Raw genomic sequence first — 27974 nt, 5'->3', positions numbered from 1 at the left:
CCATAAGTCCTCTGTGAGCATCTCTTGAAGTTCCGGGTACCAAGTCCTTCTTGGCCAATCCGGAGCCATGAGTATAGTTCTTACTCCTCTACGTCTTATAATTCTCAGTACCTTAGGTATGAAAAGCAGAGGATGGAACACATACACCGACTGGTACACCCACGGTGTTACCAGAACGTCCACAGCTATTGCCTGAGGGTCTCTTAACCTGGCGCAATACCTGTCCCGTTTTTTGTTCAGACGGGACGCCATCATGTCCACCTTTGGTAATTCCCAACGGTTTACAATCATGTGGAAAACTTCCCCATGAAGTTCCCACTCTGCCGGGCGGAGGTCATGCCTACTGAGGAAGTCTGCTTCCCAGTTTCCATTCCCGGAATGAAACACTGCTGACAGCGCTATCACATGATTTTCCGCCCAGCGAAAAGTCCTTGCAGTTTTTGCCACTGCCCTCCTGCTTCTTGTGCCGCCCTGTCTATTTACGTGGGCGACTGCCGTGATGTTTTATCCCACTGGATCAATACCGGCTGACCTTGAAGCAGAGGTCTTGCTAAGCTTAGAGCATTATAAATTTACCCTTAGCTATATTTATGTGGAGAAAAGTCTCCAGACTTGATCACACTCCCTGGAAATTTTTTCCTTGTGTGACTGCTCCCCAGCCTCTCGGGCTGGCCTCCGTGGTCACCAACATCCAAAACTGAATGCCGAATCTGCGGCCCTCTAGAAGATGAGCACTCTGTAACCACCACAGGAGAGACACCCTTGTCCTTGGATATAGGGTTATCCGCTGATGCATCTGAAGATGCGATCCGGACCATTTGTCCAGCAGATCCCACTGAAAAGTTCTTGCATGAAATCTGCCGACTGGAATTGCTTCGAAGGAAGTCACCATTTTTTTACCATGGCCCTTGTGCAATGATGCACTGATCTTAGGAGGTTCCTGACTAGCTCGGATAACTCCCTGGCTTTCTCTTCCGGGAGAAACACCTTTTTCTGGACTGTGTCCAGAATCATCCCTAAGCACAGGAGACTTGTTGTCGGGATCAGCTGCGATTTTGGAATATTTAGAATCCACCCCTGCTGTTGTAACAGTATCCGAGATAGTGCTACTCCGACCTCCAACTGTTCCCTGGACTTTGCCCTTATCAGGAGATCGTCCAAGTAAGGGATAATTAAGACGCCTTTTCTTCGAAGAAGAACCATCATTTCGGCCATTACCTTGGTAAAGACCCGGGGTGCCGTGGACAATCCAAACGGCAGCGTCTGAAACTGATAGTGACAGTTCTGTACCACGAACCTGAGGTACCCTTAGTGATAAGGGCAAATTTTGGACATGGAGGTAAGCATCCCTGATGTCTCGGGACACCATATAGTCCCCTTCTTCCCGGTTCGTTATCACTGCTCTGAGTGACTACATCTTGATTTGAACCTTTGTAAGTGTTCAAATTTTTTTAGATTTAGAATAGGTCTCGCCTAGCCTTCTGGCTTCAGTACCACAATATAGTGTGGAATAATACCCCTTTTCTTGTTGTAGGAGGGGTAATTTAATTATCACCTGCTGGGAATACAGCTCGTGAATTGTTTCCCATACTGCCTCCTTGTCGGAGGGAGACCTTGGTAAAGCAGACTTCAGGAGCCTGCGCAGGGGAAACGTCTCGACATTCCAATCTGTACCCCTGGGATACTACTTGTAGGATCCAGGGGTCCTGTACGGTCTCAGCGTCATGCTGAGAGCTTGTCAGAAGCGGTGGAACGCTTCTGTTCCTGGGAATGGGCTGCCTGCTGCAGTCTTCTTCCCTTTCCTCTATCCCTGGGCAGATATGACTCTTATAGGGACGAAAGGACTGAAGCTGAAAAGACGGTGTCTTTTTCTGCAGAGATGTGACTTAGGGTAAAAACGGTGGATTTTCCAGCAGTTGCCGTGGCCACCAGGTCCGATGGACCGACCCCAAATAACTCCTCTTCCTTTATACGGCAATACACCTTTGTGCCGTTTGGAATCTGCATCACCTGACCACTGTCGTGTCCATAAACATCTTCTGGCAGATATGGACATCGCACTTACTCTTGATGCCAGAGTGCAAATATCCCTCTGTGCATCTCGCATATATAGAAATGCATCCTTTAAATGCTCTATAGTCAATAAAATACTGTCCCTGTCAAGGGTATCAATATTTTTAGTCAGGGAATCCGACCAAGCCACCCCAGCTCTGCACATCCAGGCTGAGGCGATCGCTGGTCGCAGTATAACACCAGTATGTGTGTATATACTTTTTATGATATTTTCCAGCCTCCTGTCAGCTGGCTCCTTGAGGACGGCCCTATCTATAGACGGTACCGCCACTTGTTCTGATAAGCGTGTGAGCGCCTTATCCACCCTAAGGGGTGTTTCCCAACGCGCCCTAACTTCTGGCGGGAAAGGGTATACCGCCCATATTTTCTATCGGGGGGAACCCACGCATCATCACACACTTCATTTAATTTATCTGATTCAGGAAAAACTACGGTAGTTTTTTCCTCTTTTGTGGTACTTGTAGTATCAGAAATATGTAACACCTCCTTCATTGCCCTTAACGTGTGGCCCTAATAAGGAATACGTTTGTTTATTCACCGTCGACACTGGATTCAGTGTCCCTGTCTGTGTCTGTGTCGACCGACTAAAGTAAACGGGCGTTTTAAAACCCCTGACGGTGTTTTTGAGACGTCTGGACCGGTACTAATTGTTTGTCGGCCGTCTCATGTCGTCAACCGACCTTGGCGCGTGTTGACATTATCACGTAATTCCCTAAATAAGCCATCCATTCCGGTGTCGACTCCCTAGAGAGTGACATCACCATTACAGGCAATTGCTCCGCCTCCTCACCAACATCGTCCTCATACATGTCGACACACACGTACCGACACACAGCACACACACAGGGAATGCTCTGATAGAGGACAGGACCTACTAGCCCTTTGGAGAGACAGAGGGAGAGTTTGCCAGCACACACCAAAAACGCTATAATTATATAGGGACAACCTTATATAAGTGTTTTCCCTTATAGCATCTTTTTTATATATTTCTAACGCCAAATTAGTGCCCCCTCTCTGTTTTAACCCTGTTTCTGTAGTGCAGTGCAGGGGAGAGCCTGGGAGCCTTCCCTCCAGCCTTTCTGTGAGGGAAAATGGCGCTGTGTGCTGAGGAGATAGGCCCCGCCCCTTTTTCGGCGGCCTCGTCTCCCGCTCTTAACGGATTCTGGCAGGGGTTAAATATCTCCATATAGCCCCCGGAGGCTATATGTGAGGTATTTTTAGCCAAAAATAGGTTTTCATTGCCTCCCAGGGCGCCCCCCTCCCAGCGCCCTGCACCCTCAGTGACTGCCGTGTGAAGTGTGCTGAGAGGAAATGGCGCACAGCTGCAGTGCTGTGCGCTACCTTAAGAAGACTGAGGAGTCTTCATGCCGCCGATTCTGGACCTTCTTCTTGTTTCAGCATCTGCAAGGGGGCCGGCGGCGAGGCTCCGGTGACCATCCAGGCTGTACCTGTGATCGTCCCTCTGGAGCTAATGTCCAGTAGCCAAAGAAGCCAATCCATCCTGCACGCAGGTGAGTTCACTTCTTCTCCCCTAAGTCCCTCGTTGCAGTGATCCTGTTGCCAGCAGGACTCACTGTAAAATAAAAAACCTAAGCTAAACTTTTCTAAGCAGCTCTTTAGGAGAGCCACCTAGATTGCACCCTTCTCGGCCGGGCACAAAAATCTAACTGAGGCTTGGAGGAGGGTCATAGGGGGAGGAGCCAGTGCACACCACCTGATCCTAAAGCTTTACTTTTTGTGCCCTGTCTCCTGCGGAGCCGCTATTCCCCATGGTCCTTTCAGGAACCCCAGCATCCACTAGGACGATAGAGAAAAACAAAAACCTATTGAATAGGTCGGAACCCCTTCCGACATAAAACAGTCGGAAACTGACGTCTTTCCGACAATACGGCAGGTTCCGACAAATACTGAATACACCCCTATGTCAGAGAATGCCAGTTCTCACTCCTTAAACATGGTGTTTAATCGTGAGAACCAGCATCCTCAGACTTAAGCGCCAGACGCAATGCAGTTTCAGGCGCACTAAGGGCTGAAAACAGTATTGCGCCAGTAATTTTGCTGGACCTCTAGTCAAGCATAACATGAGCTGAAATGCTGCGGGAGCACCTTCCCGGTACTATTCAATTTGCACTGAATTGAATCGAGCCCAATAAGTACACTGCTCAAAAAAATAGGGAACACTTAAACAACACAATGTAACTCCAAGTCAATCACACTTCTGTGAAATCAAACTGTCCACTTAGGAAGCAACACTGATTGACAATCAATTTCACATGCTGTTGTGCAAATGGAATAGACAACAGGTGGAAATTATAGGCAATTAGCAAGACACCCCCAATAAAGGAGTTGTTCTGCAGGTGGTGACCACAGACCACTTCTCAGCTCCTATGCTTTCTGGCTGATGTTTTGGTCACTTTTGAAAGCTGGCGGTGTTTTCACTCTAGTAGTAGCATGAGACGGAGTCTACAACCCACACAAGTGGCTCAGGTAGTGCAGCTCATCCAGGATGGCACATCAATGCGAGCTGTGGCAAGAAGGTTTGCTGTGACTGTCAGCGTAGTGTCCAGAGCATGGAGGCGCTACCAGGAGACAGGCCAGTACATCAGAAGACGTGGAGGAGGCCGTAGGAGGGCAACAACCCAACAGCAGGACCGCTACATCTGCCTTTGTGCAAGGAGGAACAGGAGGAGCACTGCCAGAGCCCTGCAAAATGACCTCCAGCAAGCCACAAATGTGCATGAGTCTACTCAAACGATCAGAAACAGACTCCATGAGGGTGGTATGAGGGCCCGACGTCCATAGGTGGGGGTTGTGCTTACAGCCCAACACCGTGCAGGACGTTTGGCATTTGCCAGAGAACACCAAGATTGGCAAACTCGCCACTGGCACCCTGTGCTCTTCACAGCTGAAAGCAGGTTCTCACTGAGCACATGTGACAGATTCTGGAGACGCCAAGGAGAACGTTCTGCTGCCTGCAACATCCTCCAACATGACCGGTTTGGCAGTGGGTCAGTAATGGTGTGGGGTGGCATTTCTTTGGGGGGCCGCACAGCCCTCCATGTGCTCGCCAGAGGTAGCCTGACTGCCATTAGGTACCGAGATGAGATCCTCAGACACCTTGTGAGACCATATGCTGGTGCGGTTGGCCCTGGGTTCCTCCTAATGCAAGACAATGCTAGACTTCATGGGGCTGGAGTGTGTCAGCAGTTCCTGCAAGACGAAGGCATCGATGCTATGGAATGGCCCGCCCGTTCCCCAGACCTGAATCCAATTGAGCACATCTGGGACATCATGTCTCGCTCCATCCACCAACGCCACGTTGCACCACAGACTGTCCAGGAGTTGGCGGATGCTTTAGTCCAGGTCTGGGAGGAGATCCCTCAGGAGACCATCCGCCACCTCATCAGGAACATGCCCAGGCGTAGTAGGGAGGTCATACAGGCACGTGGAGGCCACACACACTACTGAGCCTCATTTTGACTTGTTTTAAGGACATTACATCAAAGTTGGATCAGCCTGTAGTGTGTTTTTCCACTTTAGTTTTGAGGGTGATTCCAAATCCAGACCTCCATGGGTTAATAAATTTGATTTCCATTGATAATTTTTGTGTGATTTTGTTGTCAGCACATTCAACTATGTGAAGAACAAAGTATTTAATAAGAATATTTCATTCATTCAGATCTAGGATGTGTTATTTTAGTGTTCCCTTTATTTTTATATCTATCAGTGTGTACCCACCTTTAGTGATTACAAACCTCCCATATCAATCATCCTATTTTACCACTCTCTTATGTTCCTCCTTGAATAACTTTATCAACAACTGTCACTAACATTTGCCCATACCCCCGGAATGTTCTACCTGCTCACTCTATACAACTCACTTCGCCTTTTCCTAGGTTAACTCCATCAGAACTTTTCCCCTACTAACACCTTCCTTACTCACACTCACTGACACCAGCAACATCACTACATATCTCCAAGACACCAAACAATGGGGGTCATTCCGACCCGATCGCACGCTGCAGTTGTTCGCAGCGGAGCGATCGGGTCGGAACTGTGCATGCGCCGGTGCCGCAGTGCACCGGCGCATGCCAGACGGCCGAAGGCCGTCGTTACCTAGCGATCGCCTCTGCCTGATGAACAGGCATAGGCAGTCGTTGGGCGGGAGGGGGTGGCACGGCAGCTAAACGCCGCCGTTTTTGGAGCGTCGTCTGGCCAACGCAGGTGTGGCCGGACCGTGCGGTGGGCGGGCCACAGCGGCTGCGTGACGTCACACGCAGCCGCTGCGACCCGCTGCATCGACGAGTAACTCCTGGCCAGCCGCAGGAGCTGCGCTGGCCGGGTGTTACTCTTCAAGTACAAAAGCATCGCCGCAGTGCGATGCTTTTGTACTTGTGCAGCGGAGGCCGGACTGACATGCGGGGCGGACTAGCCCTGTGCTGTGCGTCCCCCCGCATGTTTGGGAAGATGATCGTAGCTGTGCTAAATTTAGCACAGTTACGATGAACTCGGAATGACCCCTATTAACAGGACAAATAAGAACAGCCTATGGTGTTCAACGTCTATGAACTGATTGGAGTGTAAAGTGGTGGACACTTAGGCCCAGATTTATCAAGCCTTGGGGAGTGATAATGTACCTACCAATCAGCCCCCAACTGTCAAACCCAGTCTCTAACATGGCAGTTAGGCGCTGGATGGTTGGTACTTTATCACCGTGCAATTTATCACTCTCAAAGGCTTGATAAATCTGGGTACAATTACTATACCCCAGCACGGTCCGGCCACGCCTGCGCTGGCCGGACCGCGGACACAAAACAGCGGCCAAACGCCGCCGTGCCGCCCCCTCCAGCATCTGCCTGTCAATTAGGCAGAGGCGATCGCTAGGCAACGACAGCCGTCGGCTGTCAGCCATGCGCCGGCGCAGTTTTGACCTGATCGCTGCGATGAACTGAAGCAAGCGATCAGGTCAGAATGACCCTCACTATTCAAATGAAATCACATATTCCACACACCAAATCTACCATAAAGCTGTGTTCCAGTATTAAATAACGCTTTTAGTAATGTTTTATTTTATTTTGTTCTTTTGGAGTACCCAGAAGTCCATAAATGTATGTCTGACTTTTTGTCAGCACCCTTTCTATGAAAATAAAATGGGAAGTCAGCTAAGTTTGTCACTTTGTTTCTTGACTATTTGCCAATGTTTTCATTTTCTTTATTAATTATGCAACTTAAAAGAAAACAAAAAAAGCATTGAATACACAACTTGATAGATGTAAGCATTGCAATAAAAGCCCAAGGAAACCTAAAGGCTAATATGATTTGTGTGGACAGTAATTACTTAAGAATGAGCATGGGCAAAACACTGCAAACATTCACAGTCTAAACTTTTTACAATCAAACACTCCATAAATCAGGTGTTTATTTTATTTTTCTATTTTCATATAACCTGTAAGCTATGAGAGAGAGAGAGAGAGAGAGAGAGAGAGAGAGAGAGAGAGAGAGAGAGAGAGAGTGGTCGAAGTGGAAATTTTGAAGTGGGGGTATGGAAAAGTGAAGGATAATAAGATTTTACTCACCGGTAAATCTATTTCTCGTAGTCCGTAGTGGATGCTGGGAACTCCGTAAGGACCATGGGGAATAGACGGGCTCCGCAGGAGACTGGGCACAACTAAAAGAAAGCTTTTAGACTACCTGGTGTGCACTGGCTCCTCCCACCATGACCCTCCTCCAAGCCTCAGTTAGGATACTGTGCCCGGAAGAGCTGACACAATAAGGAAGGATTTTGAATCCCGGGTAAGACTCATACCAGCCACACCAATCACACCGTATAACTCGTGATACTATACCCAGTTAACAGTATGAAATATAACTGAGCCTCTCAACAGATGGCTCAACAATAACCCTTAGTTAGGCAATAACTACATACAAGTATTGCAGACAATCCGCACTTGGGATGGGCGCCCAGCATCCACTACGGACTACGAGAAATAGATTTACCGGTGAGTAAAATCTTATTTTCTCTGACGTCCTAGTGGATGCTGGGAACTCCGTAAGGACCATGGGGATTATACCAAAGCTCCCAAACGGGCGGGAGAGTGCGGATGACTCTGCAGCACCGAATGAGAGAACTCAAGGTCCTCCTCAGCCAGGGTATCAAATTTGTAGAATTTTGCAAACGTGTTTGCCCCTGACCAAGTTGCAGCTCGGTAAAGTTGTAAAGCCGAGACCCCTCGGGCAGCCGCCCAAGATGAGCCCACTTTCCTCGTGGAATGGGCTTTTACTGATTTAGGATGCGGCAATCCAGCCGCAGGATGCTCCAGCTGAATTGTGCTACAAATTCAGCAAGCAATAGTCTGCTTAGAAGCAGGAGCACCTATTTTGTTGGGTGCCTACAGGATAAAAAGTGAGTCAGTTTTCCTGACTCCAGCCGTCCTGGAAATATAAATTTTTAAGGCCCTGACTACGTCCAGTAACTTGGAATCTTCCAAGTCCCTAGTAGCCGCAGGCACTACAATAGGTTGGTTCAAGTGAAAAGCTGATACCACCTTAGGGAGAAACTGGGGACGAGTCCTCAATTCTGCCCTATCCATATGGAAAATCAGATAAGGGCTTTTACATGACAAAGCCGCCCATTCTGACACACGCCTGGCCGAAGCCAAGGCCAATAACATGACCACTTTCCACGTGAGATATTTCAAATCCACAGTTTTAAGTGGCTCAAACCAATGTGATTTTAGGAAACTCAACACCACGTTGAGATCCCAAGGTGCCACAGGAGGCACAAAAGGGGGCTGAATATGTAGCACTCCCTTTACAAATGTCTGAACTCCAGGCAGTGAAGCCAGTTATTTCTGGAAGAAAATCGACAGAGTCGAAATCTGGACCTTAATGGAACCCAAGTTTAGGCCCATAGTCACTCCTGACTGTAGGAAGTGCAGAAAACGACCCAGCTGAAATTCCTCTGTTGGGGCCTTCCTGGCCTCACACCACGCAACATATTTTCGCCAAATACGGTGATAATGGTTTGCGGTTACTTCTTTCCTGGCTTTTATCAGCGTAGGAATGACTTCCTCCGGAATGCCCTTTTACTTTAGGATCCGGAATTCAACCGCCATGCCGTCAAACGCAGCCGCGGTAAGTCTTGGAACAGACAGGGCCCCTGCTGTAGCAGATCCTGTCTGAGCGGTAGAGGCCATGGGTCCTCTGATATCATTTCTTGAAGTTCTGGGTACCAAGCTCTTCTTGCCCCATCCGGAACCACGAGTATCGTTCTTACTCCTCGTCTTCTTATTATTCTCAGTACCTTTGGTATGAGAGGCAGAGGAGGGAATACATAAACCGACTGGTACACCCACGGTGTCACTAGAGCGTCCACAGCTATCGCCTGAGGGTCCCTTGACCTGGCGCAATATCTAGTTTTTTGTTTAGGTGGGACGCCATCATGTCCACCTGTGGTCTTTCCCAACAGTTTACCAACAGTTGGAAGACTTCTGGATGAAGTCCCCACTCTCCCGGGTGTAGGTCGTGTCTGCTGAGGAAGTCTGCTTCCCAGTTGACCACTCCCGGAATAAACACTGCTGACAGTGCTAAGACGTGATTTTCCGCCCATCGGAGAATCCTTGTGGCTTCTGCCATCGCCATCCTGCTTCTTGTGCCGCCCTGTCAGTTTACATGGGCGACTGCCGTGATGTTGTCTGATTGGATCAGTACCGGCTGGTTTTGAAGCAGAGGCCTTGCCAGACTTAGGGCATTGTAAATGGCCCTCAGTTCCAGAATATTTATGTGTAGGGACGACTCCTGACTTGACCAAAGTCCTTGGAAATTTCTTCCCTGTGTGACTGCCCCCCAGCCTCGAAGGCTGGCATCCGTGGTTACCAGGACCCAGTCCTGTATGCCGAATCTGCGGCCCTCTTGAAGATGAGCCCTCTGCAGCCACCACAGTGGAGATACCCTGGTCCTTGGAGACAGGGTTATCTGTTGATGCATCTGAAGATGCGATCCCGACCACTTGTCCAAGAGGTCCCACTGAAAGGTTCTTGCATGGAACCTGCCGAATGGAATTCTGCTTCGTAAGAAGCTATCATTTTTCCCAGGACTCGTGTGCAGTGATGCACCGATACCTGTTTTGGTTTCAGGAGGTCTCGGACTAGAGATGACAGCTCCTTGGCTTTCTCCTGCGGTAGAAATACTTTTTTCTGTTCTGTGTCCAGAACCATCCCCAGGAACAGTAGGCGTGTGGTAGGAACCAGCTGTGACTTTGGAATGTATAGAATCCATCCGTGCTGTTGTAGCACTTCCCGAGATAGTGCTACTCCGACCAACAACTGCTCCTTGGACCTCGCCTTTATAAGGAGATCGTCCAAGTACGGGATAATTAAAACTCCCTTTTTTCGAAGGAGTATTATCATTTCTGCCATTACCTTGGTAAATACCCTTGGCGCCGTGGACAGTCCAAACGGCAGTGTTTGGAATTGGTAATGGCAATCCTGTACCACAAATCTGAGGTACTCCTGGTGAGGATGGTAAATGGGGACATGTAGGTAAGCATCCTTGATGTCCAGGGATACCATGTAATCCCCCTCCTCCAGGCTTGCAATAACCGCCCTGAGCGATTCCATCTTGAACTTGAATCTTTTTATGTATGTGTTCAAGGATTTCAAATTTAACATGGGTCTCACCGAACCGTCTGGTTTCGGTACCACAAACAGTGTGGAATAGTAACCCCGTCCTTGTTGAAGTAGGGGCACCTTGACTATCACCTGCTGGGAATACAGCTTGTGAATTGCCTCTAGCACAGCCTCCCTGCCTGAGGGAGTTGTCGGCAAGGCAGATTTGAGGAAACGGCGGGGGGGAGACGCCTCGAATTCCAGCTTGTACCCCTGAGATACTACTTGAAGGATCCAGGAATCCACCTGTGAGCGAGCCCACTGATCGCTGAAATTTTTGAGGCGGCCCCCCACCGTAACTGGCTACGCCTGTGGAGCCCCCGCGTCATGCGGTGGACTCAGAGGAAGCGGGGGAAGATTTTTGATTCTGGGAACTGGCTGACTGGTGCAGCTTTTTCCCTCTTCCCTCGTCTCTGTGCAGAAAGGAAGCGCCTTTGACCCGCTTGCTTTTCTGAAGCCGAAAGGACCGTACCTGATAATACAGTGCTTTCTTAGGCTGTGAGGAAACCTGAGGTAAAAAAAAAAATTTTTTTCTTCCCAGCTGTTGCTGTGGATACGAGGTCCCAGAGACCATCCCCAAACAATTCCTCACCCTTATAAGGCTCTATGTGCCTTTTAAAGTCAGCATCACCTGTCCAGTGTCGGGTCTCTAATACCCTCCTGACAGAATGGACATTGCATTAATTCTGGATGCCAGCCGGCAAAATATCCCTCTGTGCATCCCTCATATATAAGACGACGTCTTTAATATGCTCTTAGGTTCGCAAAATAGTATCCCTGTTTGACAGGGTCACAGACCACGCTGCAGCAGCACTATCTGCAGGTCTCAGTCTAGTACCTGAGTGTGTAAATACAGACTTCAGGATAGCTCCTGCTTTTTATCAGCAGGTACCTTCAAAGTGGCCGTATCCTAAGACGGCAGTGCCACCTTTTTTGACAAACGTGTGAGCGCCTTATCCACCCTAGGGGATATCTCCCAGCGTAACTTATCCTCTGGCGGGAAAGGGTACACCATCAGTAACTTTTTAGAAATTACCAGTTTCTTATCGGGGTAACCCACGCTTTTTCACACTTCATTCACTCATTTGATGGGGGAACAAAACACTGCCTGCTTTTTCTCCCCACACATAAAACCCTTTTTTAGTGGTACTTGGGTTAATGTCAGAAATGTGTAACACATTTTTTATTGCCGGGATCATGTAATGGATGTTCCTAGTGGATTGTGTATATGTCTCAACCTCGTCGACACTGGAGTCAGACTCCATGTCGACATCTGTGTCTGCCATCTGAGGGAGCGGGCGTTTTTGAGCCCCTGATGGCCTTTGAGACGCCTGGGCAGGCGCGGCTGAGAAGCCGGCTGTCCCACAGCTGTTACGTCATCCAGCCTTTTATGTAAGGAGTTGACACTGTCGGTTTATACCTTCCACCTATCCATCCACTCTGGTGTCGGCCCCACAGGGGGCGACATCACATTTATCGGCATCTGCTCTGCCACCACATAAGCCTCCTCATCAAACGTGTCGACACAGCCGTACCGACACACCGCACACACACAGGGAATGCTCTGACCGAGGACAGGACCCCACACAGCCCTTTGGGGAGACAGAGAGAGAGTATGCCAGCACACACCAGAGCGCTATATAATTTAGGGATTAACACTATATTGAGTGAATTTTTCCCAATAGCTGCTTGTATATACAATATTGCGCCTAAATTTAGTGGCCCCCCCCCTCTCTTTTTAACCCTTTGAGCCTGCAAACTACAGGGGAGAGCCTGGGGAGCTGTCTTCCAGCTGTACTGTGAAGAGAAAATGGCGCCAGTGTGCTGAGGGAGATAGCTCCGCCCCTTTTTCGCGGACTTTTCTCCCGCTTTTTTATGGATTCTGGCAGGGGTATTTATCACATATATAGCCTCTGGGGCTATCTATGGTGATATATTTGCCAGCCAAGGTGTTTTTATTGCTGCTCAGGGCGCCCCCCCCCCCCCAGCGCCCTGCACCCTCAGTGACCGGAGTGTGAAGTGTGTATGAGGAGCAATGGCGCACAGCTGCAGTGCTGTGCGCTACCTTGGTGAAGACTGATGTCTTCTGCCGCCGATTTTCCGGACCTCTTCTTGCTTCTGGCTCTGTAAGGGGGACGGCGGCGCGGCTCCGGGAACGAACACCAAGGCCAGTTCCATGCGGTCGATCCCTCTGGAGCTAATGGTGTCCAGTAGCCTAAGAAGCCCAAGCTAGCTGCAAGCAGGTAGGTTCGCTTCTTCTCCCCTTAGTCCCTCGATGCAGTGAGCCTGTTGCCAGCAGGTCTCACTGTAAAATAAAAAAACCTAAAATAAACTTTCTTTCTAGGAACTCAGGAGAGCCCCTAGTGTGCATCCAGCTCGGCCGGGCACAGAAATCTAACTGAGGCTTGGAGGAGGGTCATGGTGGGAGGAGCCAGTGCACACCAGGTATTCTAAAAGCTTTCTTTTAGTTGTGCCCAGTCTCCTGCGGAGCCGCTATTCCCCATGGTCCTTACGGAGTTCCCAGCATCCACTAGGACGTCAGAGAAATAATTGTGCGCACATGCTCCGGAAAAGGGGGTGGCCACTGAAAAGGGTAGTTTTCTGTGTAGTTTACCACACCATATAGCTCTTATACACATTATGCACCACAATAGTAGGACCCTTTATACTATCTAGAACTGGTGCCCCTTTCACAATATAGCACACACTATGAGCCAAAATTCACATTATAGCACACAGTATGAGCCAAAATTCACATTGTAGCACAGAACAAGAGACGATAATTCACATTATAGCACACAGAATGAGCCGAAATTCACATTATAACACACAGAATGAGCCGAAACTCACATTATAGCACACAGAATGAGCCGAAATTCACATTATAGCACACAGAATGAGCCGAAATTCACATTATTGCACACAGAATGAGCTAATTTACTTTACAGCAAACAGAATGAGCCAAAATTTACATTATGCCACATGTAATGAGACAAAATTCAGGGAGAGTGACAGCAGGGACATAGGGACACACGGTGCCCCCCTCCCCTGAATTACCTGCAGCCAGTTGTACACAGCGTCACCATAGTCCTGCTCCTACCACCGGCTCCTGCTCCCGCCACCGGGCTCCTGCTGTTGTGCGGGTACCGGGGCCTCACCCATCCCCTGCCATGCGGCTCTGGAATGTCTGCTGCTCAGGCACCGCAGCGGTAGCGATGCCCTACAAACTGCTCCATTTCTGTCCCTTCCCTGTTGCGCTATTGGCTTTTGGGCCTCCCGCTCCAACCACACATTTTATGCGCAGCAGCTCCCCTGCCGGAGCTCTGGTTCACGTGGGGGTGGACGCCAGTGGTGCGGCTGCTGTGATGGATCCATTGAAGGGGAAAAGATAGTGATGCGGATGCCGCGATGTATGGGGGGGCGGGGGTACAGTGATGTGGCTGTCGCGATGGATGGGTGGTGGAGGAGGACAATGCTGCTGCAATGTTGCAGCACTACAGTGAGGCTCCTATGACAGCAGCGCTACTATTTCAAATCTGCGGCGGACCGGTGGACGCTCCTGATTGGCTGCCGGTCCACCATAGATTTGAAAAAGTAGCACTGCGGTCAGCTCGGTGTGGCGGCGGCCCAGTGGGGGGGGCAGTGCTCGAAGAAGTGCCGGTATGCTATACCGTTGTATACATCCCACTTCGAGCACACTACGGCTTAAGGCGAGAAGATATGGCTAGTACGATGTGACATAATACATTTCTCTGTGACAACATGTGCAGCATTGCCTCGAATACATGTACTCCCATCTGTAAGAAATTTAAGGACGCACTGCATCCATATTTTTGTTTTTTACTCACAATATATGCAAAGTCTTTTTCTATGTTCTCTATAAAATAATGTAATTATTATTTTTGTGTGAACCACTCCTACTTAGATCTGCTTTTGGACGCATCCATCGGTCAGATCGCAGGTTCTGATCCTGCTCCCATCACCCTTTCCATGCATCTCTGCCACCCTTCACCCTGTCAATGGCACTAGTGGTTTAACGGGCAACCCCTGCAGGACTCAACCTGACGGGCACAACTTGCGGAGGCCATAGATGCGTAAATCTTCTTGAATGCTACCACAGATGTTTCTCCGTACATGGTTTGGGAGGCACACAAGTGTGCTGTCAGGGGAAGGTGTATTCAGCTGGGTTCTTTTCTTAAGAGAAAAAAGTAAGTGCAGAAATGCTTAGCTCTCCAAAATTAAAGTCCTTGAAATGGCTCACAAAAGTAGCCTTGCACTGTCACATCTGTGGAGCTTCAAAATACAAGGGCTTCCCTGAATAGCTTACTTAATGATGGGGTCCGGCGAGCGAAGCACTGTTGCAGCCACAAATATAACTGGTGGGGCAACAAACACGGTAAGATGTTAGCAAGAGCCCTTAGGGCTCAGGTCACTCACCTACATTTCCCAACTCAAAGATCCTACTGGTGCTCTTTGTGTTACAGACAGGGCGATCGCTGGGGTTTTCCATGCACATTATTCGGAATGATATAATCTGACCTTGGCTCACACAGCACCTGAACAAGCAGACCATGAATTGGCAACTGTGAAATTCCTGGTGGAGGTTGAATTCCCTACTCTCCCTGGGGCGGTGGGTGGCATAAGTCTTTGACGCCCCTTTCACGGATTGCAAGCTGTTAAATGCTCTCAAGTCATCACAGACGGGCAAGAGCTCAGGCCCTGATGGCTTCACTGTTTTGTATTATAAAGCCTTCCAGGACAAACTTATTCCCCTCCTACTACAGTCTTGTAACACAGTATCCCAGCAGACCCCTTTCTCTGACCAGTCCCTTGGTGCTCACTGCCAATATTACAGTCATTACGAAAGAGGGCAAAGACCTGTGTCTCCCGGCCAGCTATAGGCCTATTTCTCTTTTAAATGTTGATGTTAAGTTGTACGCTAAACTTATGGCAAAACGTCCGCTGCTTCCAAGTGTCATCCACAGAGGTAGAGAGACAAGGGATAACATTACCAAATGATTGACTTGAAAGCCCATGCCAAGAGTTCCCATCCTGATGATACTCATCTCTACGGATGCCGAAAAGGCCTTTGATCGGGTGGCTTTATGGCGGTGATTCTGAGGCGGTTGGTTATGGGTGAAATGTATTTTCAGAAGATTCTCTCTCTCTATACAGGGCACCATACTGTTGTAGGTACAGGTCAGAGTAAATGGGATAATACCCAAATAGTTTACAATCTATAATAGCACACACCAGGGATGCCCTTTCTTGTCACTGATTTTTGTATTATGTATGGAGGCCATGGCAAGAGCGATTAGAAGCACCCCAAACATAACTGGGTTGAGAGTTGGTACTAGGGATCACCGCTTGGCCCTTTCGCGGATGACTTTTTGGCAATTATTACCAACCCGGTGACAGCTCTGCCTAACCTCATGGAGAAGTTTGACCGATTCGGACGGTTGACCAATTTTAAAATCAACTATATGAAATCCACAGCATTAAATGTTACCACCTCAGTGGAGACTGTTTCTGCCCTGACTGCATCCTCGCCGTTTGCATGGCATTCCTCCCACATTAAACATTTACACTAAATACATTAAGTATTTAATGATTTCATACCACTGTGGCCAAAAACCCCAAACCTTTAAGTAAAATATGTCAGGAGCTGACGCAAAGGTTTTCTTGGTTAGGATGAATGAATATAGTTAAAATTAATGTTCTTCCCAGGCTCCCGCACTTATGCCTATCGATATCCCTGAAGCTTCCTCCCCATTTTTTATCGGAGGCGCAAAAGGTTAATTGGAAATGGTCTTTTATGAGGAGTGGATACATATTTATCTGACTTCTTGTATGTAGCATGTTGCTGCTCTGGGGCTTTGGGTTCAATTAAGACCTGGCTGCAGGTACTACTAGCTCTCATGTAGATCACTTCCTGGAACTCAGGGGCGGATGTACAAAACGTCGCCATGCGTGTTATGCACATAGCACACGCTTAGTGTAGCAGCATCCGCTTCATCCCTATGTATGAACATCCTGATAGCGGAGTTTAAGGAATGCGCATAGCGCATATATCTATTGCTTTTGTTGTTGTGTACATTAGGAGGCGATGCCTACCTGATGTATCAACACTCAGATGGCTCTTGACCTCACAATAATCCCCATCTGTCACTTCGGCAGGTCGGGGCTGGCGCTGCAGTACTGTAGCTACTTCGTTGTGGGGGTTTTTTGTTTGTTTTTCAAACAACTTTATTGACTGCCCATAGCATCCTTAGGGCTCCGCCATGCATCGGTCGCGCTGCATGACTCGCTGAGAGCTGGGGAGACAGTACATGCGCGTTGCCATGCTCGCCTCAGATCCGCAGAGTCCTTACACATGAACTGCGGGATGACATCATGCACAGTGGCTGCTGGGAAGGAAAATAGTGGCGCATAAACAGTGCAGCAACGGGTGACAAAGCGGACGCGAGAACTGCATCACCGAAGCTGTAACTTAAAGAATCGATCCAACACCCGGAGGGGGCATTCGTACATTCAGGTGAAGAGTGACAGCATCGATAATGTGGTGAAGTGCCACAGCACAAATGATCTTTAGGCACAGTTTAATACATCTTCCCCTCAGTTTTCTCAAACAATCAAAATTCTAATAAACTAAACCTAGTGTGTGTGTAAAACAAGATTGTAAGATCCACATAGCACAGGGGCTGATAATACATTTCCACAGTACCGATTTTAGGGCTTAACTCAGATCTGATCGCTGGGCTGCGTTTTTTTCAATGGTATGCCCGCTGGCAGTCACTAGATGGTTCCGGTATGAATGGTCGACCATGTTATGGTCGACAGTCATTAGGTCGACCACTATTGGTCGACATTGACATGGTCGACATGGACACATGGTCGACGCGTGAAAATGGTCGACACATGAAAAGGTCGACATGAGTTTTTTTACTTTTTTTGGTGTCGTTTTTTGCGTAATGTGACTGGGAACCCCAATTAGTGCACCGCGTCCCTTCGCATGGTGCCTTCGCTTCGCTCGGCACAGATTACCGTTCCAATCGTAGTCCACGTGGATCGTAAAGTATGGAAAAGTTCCCCCAAAAAAAAAAAGTTAAAAAAACCCATGTCGACCTTTTCATGTGTCGACCTTTCATGTGTCGACCATGTGTCCATGTCGACCATGTCAATGTCGACCATGTCAATCAATAGTGGTCGACCTAATGACTGTCGACCATAACATGGTCGACCATCTGAACGGATACCCCACTAGATGGCTATTCAATTGTAGCTCCGTTTTGTGCAATGGCTACCGGCGTCTGCATTTCAGCTAACCCCAACCAAACACACGCACAGACACCCCCACGAGGTGGCGGGTTGAATTGCTCGAAAAGCGACCCGTTTGGTCGTCCAAACTGCACTTTTTGTGATCACGTCCAGTACTTTGGTCGGGTTTAGTTGCTTTACGTGGCTAGACCCAACCTTTATTGGCGCAATCAGTGTGGAAAAAAATAAGAATTTACTCACCGGTAATTCTATTTCTCGTAGTCCGTAGTGGATGCTGGGAACTCCGTAAGGACCATGGGGAATAGCGGGCTCCGAAGGAGGCTGGGCACTCTAGAAAGATTTATGACTACCTGGTGTGCACTGGCTCCTCCCACTATGACCCTCCTCCAAGCCTCAGTTAGGACACCGTGCCCGGACGAGCAGACATAATAAGGAAGGATTTAGAATCCCGGGTAAGACTCTTACCAGCCACACCAATCACACCGTACAACTCGTGATACTATATCCAGTTTGACAGTATGAAAACCACTGAGCCTCTCAACAGATGGCTCAACAATAACCCTTTAGTTAACAATAACTATTTACAAGTATTGTAGACAATCCGCACTTGGGATGGGCGCCCAGCATCCACTACGGACTACGAGAAATAGAATTACCGGTGAGTAAATTCTTATTTTCTCTAACGTCCTAGTGGATGCTGGGAACTCCGTAAGGACCATGGGGATTATACCAAAGCTCCCAAACGGGCGGGAGAGTGCGGATGACTCTGTAGCACCGAATGAGAGAACTCCAGGTCCTCCTCAGCCAGGGTATCAAATTTGTAGAATTTTGCATACGTATTTGCCCCTGACCAAGTAGCTGCTCGGCAAAGTTGTAAAGCCGAGACCCCTCGGGCAGCCGCCCAAGATGAGCCCACCTTCCTTGTGGAATGGGCCTTTACTGATTTTGGCTGTGGTATGCCTGCCACAGAATGTGCAAGCTGAATTGTACTACAAATCCAGCGAGCAATAGACTGCTTAGAAGCAGGAGCACCCAGCTTGTTGGGTGCATACAGGATAAACAGCGAGTCAGATTTTCTGACTCCAGCTGTCCTGGAAACATATATTTTCAGGGCCCTGACAACGTCTAGCAACTTGGAGTCCTCCAATTCACTAGTAGCCGCCGGCACCACAATAGGCTGGTTCAGGTGAAACGCTGACACCACCTTAGGGAGAAATTGGGGACGAGTCCTCAACTCTGCCCTATCCATATGGAAAATCAGATAAGGGCTTTTACATGATAAAGCCGCCAATTCTGACACTCGCCTGGCTGAAGCCAAGGCTAACAACATGACCACTTTCCACGTGAGATATTTCAGATCCACGGTTTTAAGTGGCTCAAACCAATGCGATTTTAAGAAACTCAACATCACGTTGAGATCCCAAGGTGCCACTGGAGGCACAAACGGGGGCTGAATATGCAGCACTCCTTTTACAAAAGTCTGAACATCACGTTGAGATCCCAAGGTGCCACTGGAGGCACAAACGGGGGCTGAATATGCAGCACTCCTTTTACAAAAGTCTGAACTTCAGGTACTGAAGCTAGTTCTTTTTGAAAGAAAATCGACAGAGCCGAGATCTGTACTTTAATGGAGCCTAGTTTTAGGCCCATATCCACTCCTGCTTGCAGGAAATGCAGAAATCGACCTAGTTGAAATTCCTCTGTTGGGGCCTTATTGGCCTCGCACCATGCAACATATTTTCGCCATATACGGTGATAATGCGTTGCCGTAACATCTTTCCTGGCCTTAATAAGCGTAGGAATGACTTCTTCCGGAAAACCCTTTTCCTTCAGGATCCGGTGTTCAACCGCCATGCCGTCAAACGCAGCCGCGGTAAGTCTTGGAACAGACAGGGCCCCTGCTGTAGCAGGTCCTGTCTGAGCGGTAGAGGCCACGGGTCCTCTGAGAGCATCTCTTGAAGTTCCGGGTACCACGCTCGTCTTGGCCAATCCGGAACCACGAGAATTGTGTTTACTCCTCGCTTTCTTATTATTCTCAATACCTTTGGTATGAGAGGCAGAGGAGGGAACACATAAACCGACTGGTACACCCACGGTGTCACTAGAGCGTCCACAGCTATCGCCTGAGGGTCCCTTGACCTGGCGCAATATCTTTTTAACTTTTTGTTGAGGCGGGACGCCATCATGTCCACCTGTGGTTTTTCCCAACGGTTTACCAGCATCTGGAAGACTTCTGGATGAAGTCCCCACTCTCCCGGGTGGAGGTCGTGTCTGCTGAGGAAGTCTGCTTCCCAGTTGTCCACTCCCGGAATGAACACTGCTGACAGTGCTAGTACATGATTCTCCGCCCATCTGAGAATTCTTGTGGCTTCTGCCATCGCCATCCTGCTTCTTGTGCCGCCCTGTCGATTTACATGGGCGACTGCCGTGATGTTGTCTGACTGGATCAGCACCGGCTGGTGTAGGAGCAGGGATTTTGCTTGACTTAGGGCATTGTAGATGGCCCTTAGTTCCAGAATATTTATGTGAAGGGAAGTCTCCTGACTCGACCATAGGCCTTGGAAGTTTCTTCCCTGTGTGACTGCCCCCCAGCCTCGAAGGCTGGCATCCGTGGTCACCAGGACCCAGTCCTGTATGCCGAACCTGCGGCCCTCTAGAAGATGGGCACTCTGCAGCCACCACAGTAGAGACACCCTGGTTCTTGGAGACAGGGTTATTAAGCGATGCATCTGAAGATGCGATCCGGACCACTGGTCCAACAGGTCCCACAGAAAGATTCTGGCATGGAACCTGCCGAAGGGAATTGCTTCGTAAGAAGCCACCATCTTTCCCAGGACCCGCGTGCAGCGATGCACTGATACCTGTTTTGGTTTCAGGAGGTCTCTGACTAGAGATGACAACTCCCTGGCTTTCTCCTCCGGGAGAAACACTTTTTTCTGGACAGTATCCAGAATCATACCCAGGAACAGTAGCCGTGTCGTCGGAACCAGCTGTGACTTTGGGATATTCAGAATCCAGCCGTGCTGGTGCAGCACTTCCTGAGATAGTGCTACTCCCACCAACAACTGTTCCTTGGACCTCGCTTTTATTAGGAGATCGTCCAAGTACGGGATAATTAAAACTCCCTTTCTTCGAAGGAGTATCATCATTTCCGCCATAACCTTGGTAAATACCCTCGGTGCCGTGGACAGTCCAAACGGCAGCGTCTGGAATTGGTAATGGCAATCCTGTACCACAAATCTGAGGTACTCCTGGTGAGGATGGTAAATGGGGACATGCAAGTAAGCATCCTTGATGTCCAGGGATACCATGTAATCCCCCTCGTCCAGGCTTGCAATAACCGCCCTGAGCGATTCCATCTTGAACTTGAATTTCTTTATGTATGTGTTCAAGGATTTCAAATTTAGAATGGGTCTCACCGAACCGTCCGGTTTCGGTACCACAAACAGTGTGGAATAATAACCCCGGGCTTGTTGAAGTAGGGGTACCTTGATTATCACCTGCTGGGAATACAGCTTGTGAATTGCCGCTAGCACCGCCTCCCTGTCTGAGGGAGCAATCGGCAAGGCAGATTTTAGGAACCGGTGGGGTGGGGACGCCTCGAATTCCAGCTTGTACCCCTGAGATACTATTTGCAGGATCCAGGGATCCACCTGTGAGCGAACCCACTGATCGCTGAAATTTTTGAGGCGACCCCCCACCGTACCTGGCTCCGCCTGTGGAGCCCCACCGTCATGCGGCGGACTTGGAAGAAGAAGCGGGGGAGGACTTTTGCTCCTGGGAACCTGCTGTCTGTTGCAGCCTTTTTCCCCTACCTCTGCCTCTGGACAGAAAAGACCCGCCTTTTCCACGCCTGTTTTTCTGGGTCCGAAAGGACTGAACCTGATAAAACGGCGCCTTCTTAGGCTGTGAGGGGACATGGGGTAAAAATGCTGACTTCCCAGACGTTGCTGTGGAAACTAGGTCCGAGAGACCATCCCCAAATAATTCCTCACCCTTATATGGTAACACTTCCATGTGCTTTTTTGAATCTGCATCTCCTGTCCACTGGCGAGTCCATAAGCCTCTCCTAGCAGAAATGGACAATGCACTTACTTTAGATGCCAGTCGGCAGATTTCCCTCTGTGCATCTCTCATATATAAGACTGAGTCTTTTATATGGTCTATGGTTAACAGGATCGTGTCTCTGTCTAATGTGTCAATATTTTCTGACAGTTTATCTGACCATGCAGCGGCAGCACTGCACATCCAAGCTGACGCAATAGCTGGCCTAAGTATAATGCCTGTGTGTGTATATACAGACTTCAGGATCGCCTCCTGCTTTCTATCAGCAGGTTCCTTGAGGGCGGCCGTATCCGGAGACGGTAGTGCCACCTTTTTAGACAAACGTGTGAGCGCTTTATCCACTCTAGGGGGTGTTTCCCAACGTGACCTATCCTCTGGCGGGAAAGGGAACGCCATTAGTACCTTCTTAGGAATTACCAATTTTTTATCAGGGAAAGCCCACGCTTCTTCACACACTTCATTTAATTCATCTGATGGGGGAAAAACTACGGGTAGTTTTTTCTCTCCAAACATAATACCCTTTTTAGTGGTACCTGTAGTTATATCAGAAATGTTTAACACCTCTTTCATTGCCTCAATCATGCAGTGAATGGCCTTAGTGGGCATCAGGTTTGACTCATCGTCGTCGACACTGGTGTCAGTATCAGTGTCGACATCTGGGTCTGCTTGAGGTAGCGGGCATTTTAGAGCCCCTGACGACCCATGCGACGCCTGGGCAGGCACGAGCTGAGAAGTCGGCTGTCCCACATTTGGCATGTCGTCGATTTTCTTATATAAGGAGTCTATACGTGCACTCATTACTTTCCATAAGCCCATCCACTCAGGTGTCTGCCCCGCAGGGGGTGACATCCCTTCTAAAGGCATCTGCTCCGCCTCCACATCATTATCCTCATCAAACATGTCGACACAGCCGTACCGACACACCGCACACACACAAGGAATGCTCCGAATGAGGACAGGACCCACAAAAGCCCTTTGGGGGGACAGAGTGAGAGTATGCCAGCATACACCAGAGCGCTATATAATGGAGGGACTAACTGAGTTATGTCCCCTATAGCTGCTTTTTATATTATATATATATTGCGCCCAAATTTAGTGCCCCCCATCTCTGTTTTTACCCTGTTCTGTAGTGTAGACTGCAGGGGAGAGCCAGGGAGCTTCCTTCCAGCGGATCTGTGAAGGAGAAATGGCGCCAGTGTGTCTGAGGGAGATAGCTCCGCCCCTTTTCCGCAGCCTATTCTCCCGCTTTTTTCTGGATTCTGGCAGGGGTATTTACCACATATATAGCCTCTGGGGCTATATATTGTGGTATTTTTGCCAGCCAAGGTGTTTTTATTGCTGCTCAGGGCGCCCCCCCCCCCCCCCCAAGCGCCCTGCACCCTCAGTGACCGGAGTGTGAAGTGTGCATGAGGAGCAATGGCGCACAGCTGCAGTGCTGTGCGCTACCTTGGTGAAGACTGATGTCTTCTGCCGCCGTTTTTCCGGACCTCTTCTTGCTTCTGGCTCTGTAAGGGGGACGGCGGCGCGGCTCCGGGACCGAACACCAAGGACTGGGCCTGCGGTCGATCCCTCTGGAGCTAATGGTGTCCAGTAGCCTAAGAAGCCCAATCCGGCTGCAAGCAGGCGAGTTCGCTTCTTCTCCCCTTAGTCCCTCGCTGCAGTGAGCCTGTTGCCAGCAGGTCTCACTGAAAATAAAAAACCTAAAACTATACTTTCTTTCTAAGGGCTCAGGAGAGCCCCTAGTGTGCATCCAACCTCGGCCGGGCACGAAATCTAACTGAGGCTTGGAGGAGGGTCATAGTGGGAGGAGCCAGTGCACACCAGGTAGTCATAAATCTTTCTAGAGTGCCCAGCCTCCTTCGGAGCCCGCTATTCCCCATGGTCCTTACGGAGGAGTTCCCAGCATCCACTAGGACGTTAGAGAAAAACAATAATTGAATTGTGCCCTGTGATCTCCCATTACTTTAGACGGGAGATGAAGGCCACAAAACAATTGAATATCACCCAATATGTATGTCACGACATTTGGAAGGTTTGGAGGCAAGTCTGTAACTCAGTTACATATGCAGTGGAGGCAGGTGCCTCGGTTGTCTGCAGCAGTTTAAGGGTGCTTTAAAAAGGAGGGAAGGGAAGTTGGAATCAATGTAGCAGTACAGAAGTGATAACCAGTTACAATAAGACATGGCTAGGGATGGACATCGAATTTCGATGGTTTAACACCATGAATGCTTTATATTGTGATGTTAGTGTTTTTATCATTCGATGGCAGCAATAGCCATTCAATGTAAAATACAGCTAAATTCAGCTGTTTAGTATGGCCGCAGGTTGCTACTGTGCAAACTTTTTTGCGCATGTGCGAATCATCACATTTACATCAAATTCTTTTGATGCAATGGTTAGTTACTATTGCATTAAAAGCTTTGATGGAGGAAGCACAGCTATCAATTGATGGTGAACTTCCGATGTCCACACCTAGACATGGCTACACTCCTGTTTTGATAATGTTGGGGGGTATGATTGCATCATGACCCAACAGGAGTAATGACATAGTGACACAACTTGCAGTGAATTGCGCTGTCAATGACCCGCCCACTTCTCAAGAAATAGAAGTGGGATCAGGGAAGTTGCTGGTATTATCATATAATGAAACTAAACACAAAATGGTTTTTTAAACCAAGAACACTGCCATAACTACTGGTTGGCCAGAATGGCATTGGGCACCAACCAGCTCAGTCACCCACAAATGTTAAACCCTGGGAAAGCAGCAGCTGACCGATCAACACCGGGGAAGCTTCTCAGCCAATTACCTTAGCTTTGCGTTTGGCGCTAAAGCTGGTCACAGACCAAAAGGGCAGTGAATGCAACACGGTGAATGCAACGCAGCTTGGATACTTAGGGTCTAATTCAGACTGGATGGCTGTAGCGGCAGTGATCACAGTCTGAAGCCCCTTGTGGAGTGCCCACGCGCAGCCCGGGAGCACAGTGAAATAAGTCTCAGGGCTGCGATTCGCCTCTGCCTGACTGACAGGCAGAGGTGGTCACGGGGAGGGAGGTGGCGTGCCAACGCCTGCGTTGTCCGGACCGTCGGGGGGGGGGGGGGGCGCGGTGGCTGCATGCGACCAGGCGGGTAACGGCCTGCCAGTGTGCCGTAGCTGCGCTGGCAGGTAGCTACTCGCCAGGTGCAAAAGCATCGCCACGGTGCGATGCTTTTGCACCTGTGCGGGGGGGAAGGGGCTGACATGCGGGGCGGACTAGCCCCTTGCTGGGCGTCCCACCGCATGTCAGAGTAAATTTAGGACTCTACGATCAGATATGAATTACCTCACGGCCCATACACTCTAGGCGTTTTTGAGCTCTAATTAGCTCACTTTTGCCGGTTTGAGCTACTATGAGCTCAAACTCGGCCAGTGTGTATGGGCATGCGGTGAGCGTGTGATGCGCGCTCCCGAATCATCGCCAGCCGCCGCCGTCCGTCGGGCTGTTTGTACAGCCGAGTGAAGCACTTTCCACAATCTTCTACTGTGGAAAGTGCTTCACCCCCCTTGAACATCGCTGGGCACAGGGAAAATAGTTCAGAGTGTATGCACTGAGCTTTTTTCCTGCAGCGATGTTCACAATCATCGCTGTGCATACACGCTGGGCAAAAATGCGCACCTTTAGTCAAATCATTCCGCTTGCCAGGGATCACTTTGGTTTTTTTTATAAATCTCTGGGCTAATGGAGAAAATCGCAGAACCACTCAGCATACGGTTTCCCTTCCATCACTGATTCCTACACTATTGTCACTGCTGCCTTACAATCAGTATGGTGTATCAGTATACTGATAACCCAAACTTGTAAAATTATAGCTCAATACCACAACTATATCAGTTTGCACAAATATAAATTAATATCAACTCTCCCAGCACAATTGGCACAGGTATAATGTTCATTACTTCGACAGACACCACCTGTGCTATACCCTGTAAGCAGGGTGTTACTGCGCTGTATACACTATAGGAAAACTCATAGACACACTGAAGCACAGACAGCACAGCAGGCACGGCCACATGAGTAATACCATGATATGGGACAGGAGACTCTCTCACCTCTACACACAGAGCGGAGGGCACCGCTACACCATCTCAAAGCCGCCATCTTCCCATAGGTCTGCCACCTACTCTGCCTTTTCGAAGTTCCATTATAAGCAACCTTTTAACTGTTCTTACAGAAATATTTCAACCCATCAGCGACTAAACAACATTGTTCTTTATTTTAAAAATTCATATATAACGGGAAAAAAGCAGGACTGACATGTATATGGCGAAATTTTTACAAAGGCACAGGGAGGGCAGCCGGAAACGGGGTCCTCTCACTGTCAGGACCAACTGATTTTGACAGCGAGATTCAAGCATGGAGCTGCGGTGTTGTCGATATAACGTGATTCCACCCGGAAGCGTCATAGTGATGTATAAAAGCCGCCATATTTGATATGGGTATATGCCCATATAGTAAGTTAATCCACTACATTCAAATGTATTAAAGGACATTTTTTTGCACAGATCAAACATTGACCAGTTTAGAGTTGCTGAGTGAGTGCTGAAACACACTACCCGGCTTTTGCCGGCCGGGAAAAAGCCGGACGGCTTTTTCCCGTGCCGGCATTGTAGTTAACAGTGTGAGGGCTAGGGTCCCTTCACACTGCACGGCCCCGGCCCGGCTGCCGGGTTGCAGCCGGGTCTCACCACTGGAAGGTCCGGCGGCCGGGCGGCCGCCGGGCTGTCTTTGGAGCCAGTAAACCATGTGTGTGAAGGGGAGCTTTCACACACAACGTTTTTTTCTGAAGCCGTGTCTGATGCTGCGCATGCGCACAGCATCACACACGGCTCAAAGCCGTCCTGTGTGAGCGACTCTGCCGGTTTCTCCCGGATGGCAAAAAGCCGGACAAAGTTTGTCCGGCTTTTTGCCATCCGGGAGAAACCGGAGTGTGTGTTACAGCCCTAAAACAACGAAAACAAATGCCTGATTACTTACAGCCATGGTATACAATCATACTTGCCTACCTGACCCTCTCCATGAGGGAGAAAATGCTCTGTTCCTGGACTTTCCTGGTAATGTATGATTGCCAGCACCTGTGGTGAAACACATTTCTTATCAATTACCTAGCTCACCACAGGTGATGGCAATCATACATTACCAGGAAAGTCCAGGAACAGAGCATTTTCTCCCTCATGGAGAGGGTCAGGTAGGCAAGTATGTATACAATTTTATTTTGTGCACCAGGACAGGTACCTGGATTACACATGCTTTCTGATTTTAAAGCACAGAAACGCTTACAGACTCAATGGGGTATATTTACTAAAGTGTGGGTTTTTAGAAGCGGAGATGTTGCCCATAGCAACCAGATTCTACATATCATTTATCTAGCACCTTCTAGAAGATAATAGCTAGAATCTGGTTGCTATAAACAACATCTCCATTTCTACAAACCCAAGTTGTAGTAAATATACTCCAACATGTTACTAATGTATACCTGTATATTGAGAAGTATCCCTCCTTGATTTTTTTGTTGATTGTATTCCTATTTATAATACTATGATTATTAATTTTTTTTTAATCTTTAATTTTTGGGGGGTGTTGTGCTTGTTTTGCTTTCTTGCCATCATATTTGCTTAAATAGATAAAAGGTCAGGCGCTAGTGAGACTAAAAAAGCACAAACAAAAAGTGTACTGTGCACATGACATACCTCCCAACTTTCTTGCTTCGGGGGCATAGCCACGCGCGACCCGATAAAGGGGCGTGACCTTGGGTGGAGTGGGCATGACCTCCCTGCGTCGTGGCACTGACCAGTGGTGCGGCATTTGCGGGACGTATCTAGCGCATCCAGGGCAGCTGGGCAGCCCCCTACTCAC

The 27974-nt window shown here is 48.9% G+C and overlaps 1 protein-coding gene across 1 annotated transcript in view; it reads right to left on the bottom strand.

The window, feature by feature from the left end:
* MRPS5 (mitochondrial ribosomal protein S5) overlaps positions 1–26273 on the bottom strand; it is a 265707-nt gene extending 239434 nt beyond the window's left edge. The window contains exon 1 of the mRNA XM_063918077.1: positions 26171–26273. Coding sequence (XP_063774147.1) covers positions 26171–26219 — 49 coding nt within the window. The 5' untranslated portion in view covers positions 26220–26273. The remainder of the gene's footprint in view (positions 1–26170) is intronic.
* Between the last annotated feature and the right edge of the window lie 1701 nt (positions 26274–27974).

This window comes from Pseudophryne corroboree, chromosome 4 (assembly GCF_028390025.1).
Source record: "Pseudophryne corroboree isolate aPseCor3 chromosome 4, aPseCor3.hap2, whole genome shotgun sequence".
NCBI classification, from domain to species: domain Eukaryota; kingdom Metazoa; phylum Chordata; class Amphibia; order Anura; family Myobatrachidae; genus Pseudophryne; species Pseudophryne corroboree.
This window is presented reverse-complemented; position numbering and strand designations above follow the sequence as displayed.